The 13,201-nt window shown below is 39.0% G+C and overlaps 1 protein-coding gene across 2 annotated transcripts in view; it reads right to left on the reverse strand.

The window, feature by feature from the left end:
• Positions 1 to 1,075: 1,075 nt before the first annotated feature.
• Positions 1,076 to 13,201, reverse strand: part of znrf3 (zinc and ring finger 3) — a 76,523-nt gene continuing 64,397 nt past the window's right edge. For both annotated transcript variants that reach the window (XM_052596639.1, XM_052596648.1), the window contains 6 exons: positions 7,248 to 7,322; positions 4,883 to 5,014; positions 4,456 to 4,563; positions 4,064 to 4,231; positions 2,888 to 2,990; positions 1,076 to 2,787 (listed from right to left, as the gene is read on the reverse strand). In XM_052596639.1, the coding sequence (XP_052452599.1) occupies positions 1,133 to 2,787; positions 2,888 to 2,990; positions 4,064 to 4,231; positions 4,456 to 4,563; positions 4,883 to 5,014; positions 7,248 to 7,322 (2,241 nt within the window). In that variant the 3' untranslated portion in view covers positions 1,076 to 1,132. The remainder of the gene's footprint in view (positions 2,788 to 2,887; positions 2,991 to 4,063; positions 4,232 to 4,455; positions 4,564 to 4,882; positions 5,015 to 7,247; positions 7,323 to 13,201) is intronic.

Below are 13,201 nucleotides of genomic sequence, written 5' to 3' on the forward strand. Positions count from 1 at the left end.
AAAATGACCGCCTGTGTAAGCTGTATGGGTACATTTCATAGAAACCGTATACAATACTCTGTAAAAACAGAAAGGCATGATGATATGATGACATGTGTTAAAGCATGAGTGCAACATGTAGTTATTAAAGGTAATCATGCAGTTTTTGATATATATATATATATATATATATATATATATATATATATATATATATATATCACTGCATTCCAATCTCTTTAAACCATTATACTTTGGCGTCTTTGACAAAATGTTAGCTTTAATAAAAAAAAAAAAATTTTATTAGGGGTCAAATACTAGACATCCTACGCCTCTAACCCTAAAGTAGTCAGGTTCTAATTCTACCCTACCAGTGGTGTTCTGACTGTACCCTGGAGACAAACTAAACTTTGGTGTGATATATACGTAGCTCAGTAGTCTCCATTGATAAAGTGTATATATATATAAAAAAAGAAGCTTTTTTTTATTGGTCTGTTTCTGTACAGAAAAAACAAAAAGGCCCTGAGAAAGTAAGAGAAAGTTTGAGTTGGACATATTCCTAGTTATGTTTTCAGAGAAATTACCTCAGCACCTGATGTGCACTCCCTCAACATGCAGTGATCCGTTTTGGTTTTTATTTCTCCAAATGAAGTTTAGTTGAGTGATACGACTTCTTAGTTCTTACTGCTCACCTGCATGCAATTCTGAATGATATACGTGTGAAAAGAGCATTCAAATCATCTTAGCTAATAACATGGAACTCCGGCATAATCGTAACTGTCAAAAAAAAAAGAAAATCATACAAGTTAGTCAAATACATGTAAAGACATTTTCCCTGGTCCTAGTCCAATCAGGAAAGAAGCATATAATGATGCTCAGTGACTCACATTTGAGTTTGTGTTGCATGAGGAAGTATGTGAAATTCAAAATATAGCTTTGTACGTTCGCCTATAACCATTGTGTTGATGTGACAGATTCTGAAGGCCACAGGAATGAACAACATCAACGCTGAAAAAAAAAAAAAAAAAAAAAAGTACATACGTAAAATCTTATTTTGAAAAACTCTCTATGCTAAGTACACTTTTAACAACAAAACTGTTAAAAACGGTTAACATTTATTGATTTTCAAGAGCTTGTGCTGTGTTGGGGCTTCCTAGCAGAGCCCCGATCCATCAAATGATGCTTTGCCACCCCCTTGTGTTTCAGACACGCCGCTACACCGCGAGGGAAACAGTGCTCTCGCCTCTTCATCTTGAGGCTGCTGATAAACTTGACCTCTATATTGTCCCGAGGTGAAAAACAAGTCACAAGTCTCCTCAGAAGTTCTCTCCTCTCTCTCTGCGGTAAGTCTGGGAGGGAGCAAACTTGTTTGTGGTTCCAAACCCAAGCCTAATTCATAGTCTGTATCCTCGGGAATTATGGGTATCCGCTGCGCTAGCTCACAGCAACCCTGTCCCATGCAGCTATCACTGTCTGTCTGGGCATACTGTATGTTAACTGAACAATCCTCAGCGTAGTGACTAGCACTTCCCTGGTGTACAGTCATCTCTGTGTAGAAGCAGCATGGCAGTCCATCATAGCTAACATGATCTGGAGACTGTAGCTGCTCGGAGCTAACACTATAAAAGTTCTGTGGGGAAGCGACCGCTTGAGATTCTGCGGCCCACCTGCAGTGTCCCCTGTCATCTCCTTCCTTACCTTTATGTTCTAAGTTGGGGACCTCAAAACAGTTACAAGCTAGCCCTTGCTCTCCACAAGGCTTCACAGAGCTGTGGCTCTTTTCAGCCACAGTGCCCTCTAGGGGCCCAGCTGAGGTAGTGAGTTCCCTGCTTTCCACCGAAGAGTGGCTACTACAGTTGGGCTCCAGGCTGCAGTTAGACAACTGGTCCCCAGAACTGTAACACGCTCCAAGCTGCGGTTGTAGGCAGTCCATCATCCCTGAAACTGTGGCTGAAGTGTCGTCAGCTTGAGCGGTGGCGGCAAACACTGTCCCGGCCTCCCCGGCTGATCCCCGACAAGGACTCTTACTGCGGTACACATAGGGATCGTAATCACTGCTTAGTGAACTCCGGAACGTTGAGCAGCTCCCATACACTCCCTGGTTGCTGACTTCTGTACAGTCCAACATGGAGTCGCTTGAGGAGCAGTGGCACTGACCCGAGCTGCTGCTGCTGTCACTTCCAGGACAGTCCGCAAGGTAACCACTACACACGGAGCGGTGCCCATGGTAGCAACTAAGTCCCGAGGTGCTTCCGGAGTCACCCAGGCGGGAAGAGGAAGCTGGTGCCATGTGCACCACAGTAGGATACAAAAGTCCTGGCTGGAAGGGTCGATTGTGACCTTTGTGGAGTCCATTCCCTTGCTGACCTTCAGGTTGTGGAAAGGTCAAGCCCTGAAAATAGTAGTGCTGGTACATGGTTTCGTATTGGGAAAAGCAGGCTGCACGAGAAAAATTGCGTCCATGGAATTTGGGCCGTTTGAAAGAATGGGTTTGAGGGTAAGCAGGGGCACGATGCTCCAGGCCACAATGGTGCGGGTTTAGCGTGTGTTCCAAGTGCAGGGCAGGGTAACCCCGTATAAAAGAGGATTGTGGAGGATAGAGGCCCTGCTCAGGGTGCTGGTCCACTGTTAGAACAGTGATGGGGTTGCCATGGGGGTCCATGCTGGTCCGTGTAGGGTAGGCCGTCACCTGTCCAGCTCTGTGCACCCTTCCTGGATAATGAACAGGGAGGACGACTCTCTGCTGGCGGCTGTGGACTGGGTTTCCTGGATCAAGACAAACAGCGCCTGGGTTTCCCTTCTTTTGTTCTGGGTAGAAAATAATAAAGCACAGGTTTAGAAATTAAAAAGTGATTCAAGAACATAAGTTTGAACATATCTGACAGCAGAGTCAGCATCTTATGCTCACCGATAATGTTGTGCCTGCAGTGAGGACAAGTGTGGTGCTGAAGTAGCCACGGGTCCACACATTTCTTGTGGAATCGGTGTGCACACGGGATCACTCTCAACTCCTGTAAAAGGGAAGGATTGGAGATCAACAGATTAGTTTTAACATTTTTGTAACCATTCTGGCATGCAATAATTGCAGGCCCCCCAAAGATGCTTTTTTCTTCTTCTAGTAACTAACGATTTATATCAGGGGTGTCTAATCCTGATTTCTCTCCAGCCTGTCCCTACACAGCCTGGTAGATTTTAGTACCCTGGAAGATCTCAATTAGCTGGTCAAGGTGTGTTTATTTAGGGATGGAACTTAATTTTACAGCAAGGTTTACAAATCCTCCAGTAGCAGGATTTTAATCAAGTTACTGAAGATGACGCCATGCAATGTAAACTGTAGATGGCACCACCGTAACACAGCATGTCAGTGCTCAAGATGCTAAAAAATATCTTAAAACTAGTACTCACAGGTTGTAAAAATTGCACTGCTGCTACTGCTTTATAAGACTAATAAGCCCAACACTTCAAACTAAGGCAAAGTGTCTCAAAATCGAAAACGTGAACATTCCCAACCCCTTCCGAGAAAGCTTTCAGTCAGAAAGCATAACTTCACCGATCTCACCCACAGAAGCATGACTCATCCCCCTCCCTCTGCCTTTCCACCCTGCTTTTGTTGCTTTTCTTCATCATCGCAGACAAACGCTTTGATGCCACCGAGCCTTTTATACTGCCACTTCCTCTGTGATTCCCAGACGCCTTGATTTCTTTGTTGTGTGCTTTCTTTTTAGCATGACACAAAACCGCAAGTGACGAATATAACAAATGCCACCAGGGTTAGTCTTCATATACTTTGAGACAAAAGAAGTTCAGGGAGGCTAAGAAATGGATGTGTATGGAGACAACACGGTCAAGAACCTCAGAGAGGCCCATTGCCCCATAACCAAATCAACCAAAATAAATACACTAGAAAGCATGACTAATTTTCCAGGGTTCTTCAGCAGTGGCTTGGCATACTCCTCTAGACTGTCAGCCTGTCATTTGGTTTTGGAATAGATATTAAAGAACTGACAAGGTGAGGAAAAACTGCTTGTTTGGCCAATGTGCAATACTTAAAAAAAAGTTTTTGAACATTTCTGAAGATCATTACCTCGCCATCCATGTATCTCTCAAGGCAAATGGCACAGTCTGATGTGGAACTACTGCTCACTGAGTCTGATGCTCCGCAGCTGGCCTCACGCTGACTTTTGACCTTAGCCTTGAACTTGCGTGTCTCCATCTTCTCCAGGGCCTGAATGGCCATCCGGTTCATGGAACTCTGACAGGTGGGGAAACAATTATGGACAGAAGAAGAGATAGAAGAAAAACAAGGCATGTCAGGAGAGCAACAAATGTAGGAGAACCTCCAAACGTAGGTTTGAGAGGAGCCTAATCATTAAGGACAGAATAGGCAGACAAACTAGTGAAACTTCTTAAAATTGTATACTTTTTGCAAAGGAATTCAATGGCATGTAGCAATGAGGTTGCATTATGGAGCCTCACCTGGCTGCGTCTTTGCTTGAGCTTTATCTTGATGAGGAGGATGAGGCAGACCAGAGACACCACAACGAAGAACGCCAGGAAGATTCCCATGTCAAAATACTCTGTGGGCTGCAATAGTACACAACGGCAGGAAAACGTCAGCACATTTTAAAGATAAAGTGTATGCAGAGAAACCAAATAAGATTACAAACTTTGTAAAAATGACTTAAATGACATAACGGAACAGCAAAACACAACCTGCTCTAGAGGGTGTACTTTAAAGAAGAATCATTTTTTTATAGCATGCTATGCACCAACTCTGCAACTATATAATGATATGATATGATATGATATATGATATATAAAAGGACAAAAAAAAATCTAGATAAACTTTGGGACCCATCTCTACTAATGTTTTAATGCATGCAATCCAAGCATCAACTCTTACCCTTGGCGGTCGGTGTTGGATCCTGGCTCGAGCAACTTTTTGCTTATTGACTATGTTCATCAGTTTAACCGCATCGGCTCCTTTGACATACACCACCGGCCTCTTTAAGGGGTCTTCTGAAACCTGGTTCAGCTGGAGAAAATCAAGAGAGAAAAGACAGACCTTGAGAAAAAAAATAATACAAGCTCTCATGGCAGACCACTTAACAAATAATGATAGTTATAGAGTTGGGTAGAGTAAAAACTCTCAAAAACAGCAGCAACAAAACCCATTACAATGCTGTGGCTTACTTGGAAAAATACATGTCATTTGTTTAATGAATAACATTTTCAATCTGCCAAATCAACATGAACTCGGTTGCCGGGGAAAAGCTCTGCCGACAACATACACCCATGTGAAAAAGCAACCTATAGAGTCCAGACGTGGAAACTGTGGTTGGACCTTTTCCTCTATAGAAGGGGAAAATAGCAGTAAACCAATTGCATGTTGCGAATATAGATGCTCGATTTAGCCTTGTAGCTCCCTCAGACTACAGCTCCAGTCTGTAATTTGAAAAACCTGAGGGAAATACCAGGGATATTCAAGCCTCTATTTCTCCCTCTGTCGTCATGTCTCTGATGTGAAATATGGGAAGTTGAAAGATAGTCATTTAAGTGTTCTTTCCCCCCTCTTATTTTTCAAATCTGTTCGGGTTTTCATTCAAGAAAAGATGCACAGACTCCGGGAAAGCCTCACGTTTCTCTATGATTATGCATTACAGTATGACAGAAATGTTCTAATGTTACAAATACGACAGAAGAAAAACTTGCTATGATGCTTGGATGTTTCCGAGGAAGATGTTAGCTAGATATGCAGTTGCTAGATTGTTCTGTTGGTTACTGGCCCACCCTCACATTTTTAAAAAGGGACCCTACATGTGCCTAAAGGGTCAGAAAATGAAATGCTATAAGAGGCTATGGGATTTTTCACCTATTTATTCATTCAGAAGGCAAAAACCAGATCATTTAAAAAGTAATAGCATTCATTTTGCATTAACCTGCACTATATGAGCTATCACAGATGTATTTGGTAATGTACGTCTGGTTACTGAGGGGGAGAAAAGAGAGAGAGAAAACGAATAAGGACAGAACTGGGTTAGGATCTGGGGTAGGGAACTAGAGTAGGATCTAGCAGGTGATGATGAAAGCTTTTCCCTTAATGCTCTGCCCCGTGATTAAAACTTTCCTCGTCCTCCCCAAAGCCTTGAGGCTTTAAACTGTAATCTGTGCGACAGAGGAAGCCGAATGAGTCTGGACAGAGGTGCTGGCATTGGAATGTTCTGCGCTGACTCCTTTCATGTGGTCTACACAGAAGCTCTTTTATCTCGTCTGTACACCGTTTACAACTGAACGAGGGAGAGGGGGAAAAAGCAAGTCTGGGCCTGGTTTGGAAGAAAAAAATACCACAGTGAAAGAGTGGGGAGTGGAAAGAAAGACCCTTGCTCACTCCAAAGCAGTGACAAATAAAAAGACTTCCGCAGATCAGCCTTTTCCACAGACAGTGGTGAGAATACGTCCTGCACCACGGTTTCCCGCTTTTTTGTTAGTATTTCTAAAAGTTCAGCAATTTAACTGTATTTTGCTTAGATTTAAGCATTGTCATGACAAAGGTACATTTTATCAAGACCCATATGCTCACCAAAGCGACATATTTGATGCATATGTTCTATTTAATATATTAAAAAACAAATGTAAAAAGTAATTTACTGTCACATGATCCGTAAGAAATTTTTTATGTGCTGATTTGGTGTTTATATATATATATATATATATATATATATATATATATATATATATATATATATATATATATATATATATATATATATATATATATATATAAAAAAAACACCAAATCAGCACATAAAACAATTCTGACTGATCTTTTTTAGTTTGTTTTTTTCTAATATATTAAAAATATTTAGCAGCACAGACGTATTCAATATTTTTCTGGACATGTAACTTTTTTTTTTTCAGGATTCTTTGATGAATAGAAAGTTCAAAACAACAGCATTTATTTGAAATGTAAATCTTGTTCTATTATAAAATTGTCTCTTATGTTCAATGAACTGCATCCTTGCTGAACAAAAATATTTTTCAAAATTGTTATTTTTACTTTTACACATGGTAGTTTTTTTGTTTGATTTTTTTTACTTTTTTACTTATATATATATACACACACACACACACACACACACACACACACACACACACACACACACACACACATACATGGTTATTGTAGTTAAACCACAGTAACCACAAATGTACAATGGTTTAGCAATGGCTATTTTATAACTTCAACACATCACTGATGTTACACTCACTTGGTCAATAGCATCTGTATTTTCCGAGACGTCAAAGATAACCGCTGTGGCCCCTCTCTGAACGGCTCTCTTTGCCTGTGAGAACGAGAACAAAGAAAAAGCTTATTCAACAGTACGCTTAAGTTTTTCTTAATTAAAAAGATTTGTATTAAATTTTTTCATAAGTAAATATTTCAATCCCTGTTCAACCTGTTTCATTCCCAACCACTAGAGCTTGCTCTTACCCCTCAGCTAGATGGCTCTCGAGTCAGTGTGTAGAACAAGCAAACACACTTTGTGATGGCTAAAGTGGCTTTCTGTTCATAACTACAGCTCAAAGCTTTGATCACTGTGTTCAGTTGTGCTATCATTGCCTTATTTGTTCACTATTTTATTGCCATCTTGATGTTCATTGTTTTATTATCTTAATAGATGACTGACATCACATAACCAGACTTGCATTTTGTTTACACACCGACGGCTGGGTATGTTCCAACTCCACTCATGCGAAAAGAACAGGCTGAAATAAAAAAAAGCAAAATAAAGAGATCAAAGCGGCAATGTGCAGCTCTATAACTCTGTTATCAGAGTAGCAAAGGGATGGCACTGTTCCAAGCCCAAGGCATTCTGGGTACTATGAGAGAAAGCATGGCCTCTCCACAGACTGCTTGTGTGCTTATGCACGTCTATGAGTGTGTGTGTGTGTGGTAGGGACATTGCCAGTGACTGTTCAACTAACAATACATGTACCCTCAGACACCATTACACTGTTCATTTATGTCAAAGTAATTTATTTATCTCAAGCTCAATGTAAAAGGCCTAAATGAGAAAGTTGGTGTAGGTTGGGATTAAGTGAAAAGTTTATGATCATCTTAGGATATTTTTTCAACCTTTTTTTATCCACCATAGCTCCATTCAAATCATATTTTCTGCAAGTTTAACGCAGCACAATCTAACTACATGCTGTAGACGCTGGCTAGGAAGTTGACAATAACCAACTCAAGTAATTTAGTTTTTTGATGCGCACCACACTATGATGGGTCTGGTGATGTTGTAAACTGATCTTGCTAAATAGTAACTTAGAAGTCCAAATCAAATAAAACATTGGGACATAGTTAAAAATGTTGACGCCAACATTCAATATCAAATCCTACATGTTTTTTCAACTCAAGGCTCACTGAATCCCACAAGAAAATCACAGTGAAACCGATTCCCATTCTGACTTCTGTTAGCTTGAGCGAGAAGGACAAAAACAAGCCAGAGAAAACTCCTGGGACTGCAATTGTGTAGCACAAAGGCGCTGCAGCAGTATTACCAAATTCAAATAGAAAATGAACAAAGCAAACATTTTGAACACCTTCTCCACCTTTCCCAACATAATATTGGATAAAGCAAGCAATTTTAGGAGAGCTAAAGAAATTATAATAGTGAAAAGAAAAATGTTAAGTTAAATAAAATAAATCATGGCAGGAAAAGGCATTATAAAAGATAAGCAACACAATATTCTTATCTTAATTATTACGCCCCGAGACGTATTTTACAGTCTTTGATGAGATTTATAATTTTATTTTAAAAGGGAATATGCTCAGTAAACATCAGAACGAAGACGACATGAGGGAATCAATGGGATTCACGAGGGAACACCTCAAGAGATGAAAACGAAGTGGAAGCTAATGACTGTTTATGTCTTGTCAACTTTTAAATTCGTATTATCGTTCGGCTGATTGACTGATTCACAGGAATGCGGAAACAGACTGAACTCTTGCGCTCTACCTTGTTTGCTTCACATCAGTGTGCTTCAGCTCTTTTGAAGATGGCAATTTCGGTTAATTATTAATAGTGCTCAATAAAAGAGCTGTAGGAGGAAAATGAGGGTTTGAGAGAGAGACAGAGAGGGGTGGCTGGCAGAAAGAACGAGAGTGAGAGAGTGAGAGAGTGAGAGAGAGAGAGAGAGAGAGAGAGAGAGAGAGAGAGAGAGAGAGAGAGAGAGCAACAGAGTAAGAGAACAGGCCAGAAGAAAGAGACATGGAATCTACTTTGAGCAAGTGCTGTGATGTAGCAACTTGCCTAATGACAGCAAAAAAAAAAGCCTCTTAAGACGAAGCAAAAACCACCACGCAACCCCCCACACACACGTTGTTCAGGTGTCACACACACAATCCCCTCCAGCAGTGTTGAAGAAGCTACTCTGAAACTATAGCTACTCTTTTGAATGAGTAGTTGGCTACACAAGCTACTTACTGTACAAACTACATTAAAGCTACTTCTGAACCATACTTTTTTTTCCAGTTTTTTTAAATAAACATTGACTGAAGTAAAAAAAAAAAAAAAAAAAAAAAAAACAAACTTATTTTAGTTAGTTTCTAATTTTTATTTAGTTTAACTTGATATAATTAAACTAAAACTGAAAAATAATTAAATCAATAAATACATTTACGTTTAAAAAAATCAATTACAAAAACAACAAAACTAAAACTAAGCAAAACAAATGATATAAAATAAATTCAAAATATAAAAAGCTGTAATATAATATAATATATATAATATAAAATATTTGTCTAAGTGATCTCAGTACAATAGCATCACAATGACTGAAGTAAAACTTCTAAGGTGGCTTAAATATCTTTTTAAATACAAAATTATATGATAATACAATATCTAACTTAATAACCAGACTCATGGTTTTATTGTGTATTGAAAAGTGCTTTGAATGAAAGGCATCTTTTCCACCACACTTGAGTTATGCATTTCCATGACTGTTCTTCTGGTCATTAAAAATCATTTATAGCATCTGCTAACATGAAGAGAAATTTCTAGTCAATGAAATCTTCTTGAGCCGAGCATTAACCAGAGAGAAAAAATATATAAAAATTGGCTAAATCAGTATACAAATTTCAGATCTCAAAGGGCACAATTTAAAAATGTCCAGATGTTGAAAAAACTGTGCCACTCATTCACACAGAGACATGTACTTGATATTTGAATACAAGATTGTATGGTTCATTTATTCATCCAAAATTCCAAGATATATAGTGAATTCCATTTTTATGACTGTATGCCAAGATTCTGTCTGCATTTTCTTTGTTATGGGAATCAAAGTGCCATAAGGTCCTGTTACTCTACCTTTACTGTACAAATAAAGGTGTTATTGCATGCAACATATAGATAAAGATGCAATGAATGTACAATTGCAAGAAAGCACCACATCAACATGTAATGTCCAACTGGTCAAAAATCATTTATAGACCACTGAAGCATTCATCTCTTCAATCCTGTTGATTTCTCCTCCTCATCCCCTTTTATATTTCAGCAGTCCTACACACTCACTCACTCTCTGCATTGCTATAATTAAAGTAATTAAGTCCTCAGAAAGCAAAGCTCTGCCATTACGCTGTAATTTCAGGTTGCCTTCTGGCCTTTGGGTTTCCTCAAAGATAAAGGCATACTTTCCTCATTTAGAGTTTACTTACATGTGGTCACCCTTTATTTTCTCTGTAAGTGCCAAGACATTATTTAGGTAAGTCTAAACTTCTTGCAGAAAAAAAATGGAAATGGCAAAAAGGAGAAAATAAAATAAGCATCCAAGTCAGCGAAGTACAAACCTGTGCCTGCTCGGTTTCTCACAGTCTCTTTACTACTGGGTACATCTGGGCTACACTTCACATCAAACTCCAAACAACACTCTTAGCTTAAGTTTACACTGAGAACCACAACACTTTAACGCTAAATAGACACAGGCTAGAGCTGCCCTTTTGCTTTCATTTTTTAGATTACATTTCTGCAGTTGGAAAGAGAGTGGGAAAGAGAAAATTAAGAATTTTAAATAGAATTTACCTAAAATGTAAGACAAACTAAATAAAAGCACCCACAAATATGACTTAATTGACTGCCTGAGGTTAGTTTTCTTACAAACAAAATTACTAATTTGCTATGGTGCAGAAGTTTACATTAAAAGAAAATAAATGTTTAAATCACTGAAGTAAAGTACAACTTAACCAAATATTCAATACCATATTTTCCGGACTATAAGTCGCACTTTTTTTCATAGTTTGGCTGGTCCTCGACTTATAGTCAGGTGCGACTTACTTATCAAAATTAATTTGACATGAACCGAGAGAAATGAACCATGAGAAAACATTACCGTCTCCATGCTGCTCAGTTCTCATGTAGTCTACACTGAAGACAGAGCGCCCTCTTGCAGCTGTAGACGGTAATGTTTTCTATTGGTTCATGCTTCTAAATAAATGAGACTTATAGTCCAGTGCGACTTATATATGTTTTTTTTCCCTCATCATGACGTATTTTTGGACTGATGCGACTAATACCCAAGTGCGACTTATAGTCTGAAAAATACGGTATAATTATGCAGTTAATCAATTCCTTATATCCATGTGTTACCGTGGTGACAAGCACTATCCATAATGCACCAAATCATATTTCTTAGAATCTGTGCAAACGTGCCACAAACCACCCCCCCCTCCCCAAAAAAAAACCTTGTTTTCAACAATCTGGAACCATTAACTAGGTCACACACTTACCCTTATGGTTTAATACTATTCTTATGGACAAAGGAGTCCATTAAGCGGCAATGGCTTCATTTTACAGCAACCATGAGTACAGCGTGCTACAATTTAAAACTATTTTATGGGTGAAAAATGTTTATGAAGCTTGTAAATGTCATGTAGTCACACAAACCCCAGCATATAGTGCTAAATTAAACTTCCTTTCTCTCATATAAAATTGTTCGGGAGAAACAAAAGAAACTTGGATAGAAAAATAACTATTGAGTTTTCAATTTGTTTTAATGAGTTCGATTTCCCCCTTTATTTATTTACATTTATGCATTTGGCAGACACATATGCACACTTTAAAGATGAATCAGCAAATAAGTGTATTTCTATAAGGAATAAAATGTAAATGCACACAAAAATCCTTCATTCACAAGCATCCTTGGTGATCACTGAAAAAGTCTAAAATCAATCTTTTGGCTAACTGCAAAGTTTCCTGAATTCTCTGCTACTTAACGATTTAAACTGAACATTTAATGGTGTCACTTAGAGTTCATGTAGGAGCAGTAAACTAGCTTTAACATGTCTGAACTACTGCGAACAGATGGACACCTCTGAGACTGAAGTCACTAAAGTTTGATCTCAAGCTTGCGTTTACATTGCTAGAAGCGCTCTCTTTAAAGATGAGAAGTAAAATGGTCTTAACATGTCATCACACTGTCAGTGGTTATTTACAGAAAAACAGGTCTTGATTTTGGCCCGGTCCATGGACGCAGCGACCTCACTGAGATGCCAGTCTCACTGGAGGCCCCTGTTAAGTAGTGCAGAACTAATATAGGATAATTTCAGGGAAGGCACCAGAAGACCCTGGATTACAGGTCAGCTTCTAGTTCAGACCTGTTCTGAGACCAGTTTGATGCTGCAAGCAATAACAGTTTAAAGGATAGAAAAGATAAGGCTATGTTCAGGTAAGTGACATAATCATAATGACATAATGCTTTTTATAGCTGATTAACAATGTTTTATGAGGCTGTTTCACAGAGGGAACATTCACCTGTTAATTAGTCAACTTTTGGGGTGTGCTGTTTATAAACACACACACACACACACACACACACGTTCAGCTGAATAAAGCTGCCATTCATTTCTTCTACTGCTAGCTTGTACACTCTATTACATCAGTGTATAAATGTATTTTCTTCCTGCTCGATGCATTAATTTTTGCAAACAATCATATCATCAACATTTTTATTTCCAGTCAGTCTTTCACCTTCTCTGCTTTAACAAAATCTCTCATCACTCGCAGCTCCTGTTGCATAACCAGAAATTACACTTGCACTTGTTTAGTGTGTGTGTGTGTGTGTGTGTGTGTGTGTGTGTGTGTGTGTGTGTGTGTGTGTGTGTGTGTGAGGGGGCACCTAGCAAAGGGACTGACTCTGTCACGAGGCAAATATGAGGCCCTGCAAC

The sequence above is a fragment of the Carassius gibelio genome, chromosome A5, assembly GCF_023724105.1.
Source record: "Carassius gibelio isolate Cgi1373 ecotype wild population from Czech Republic chromosome A5, carGib1.2-hapl.c, whole genome shotgun sequence".
Classification (NCBI taxonomy): domain Eukaryota; kingdom Metazoa; phylum Chordata; class Actinopteri; order Cypriniformes; family Cyprinidae; genus Carassius; species Carassius gibelio.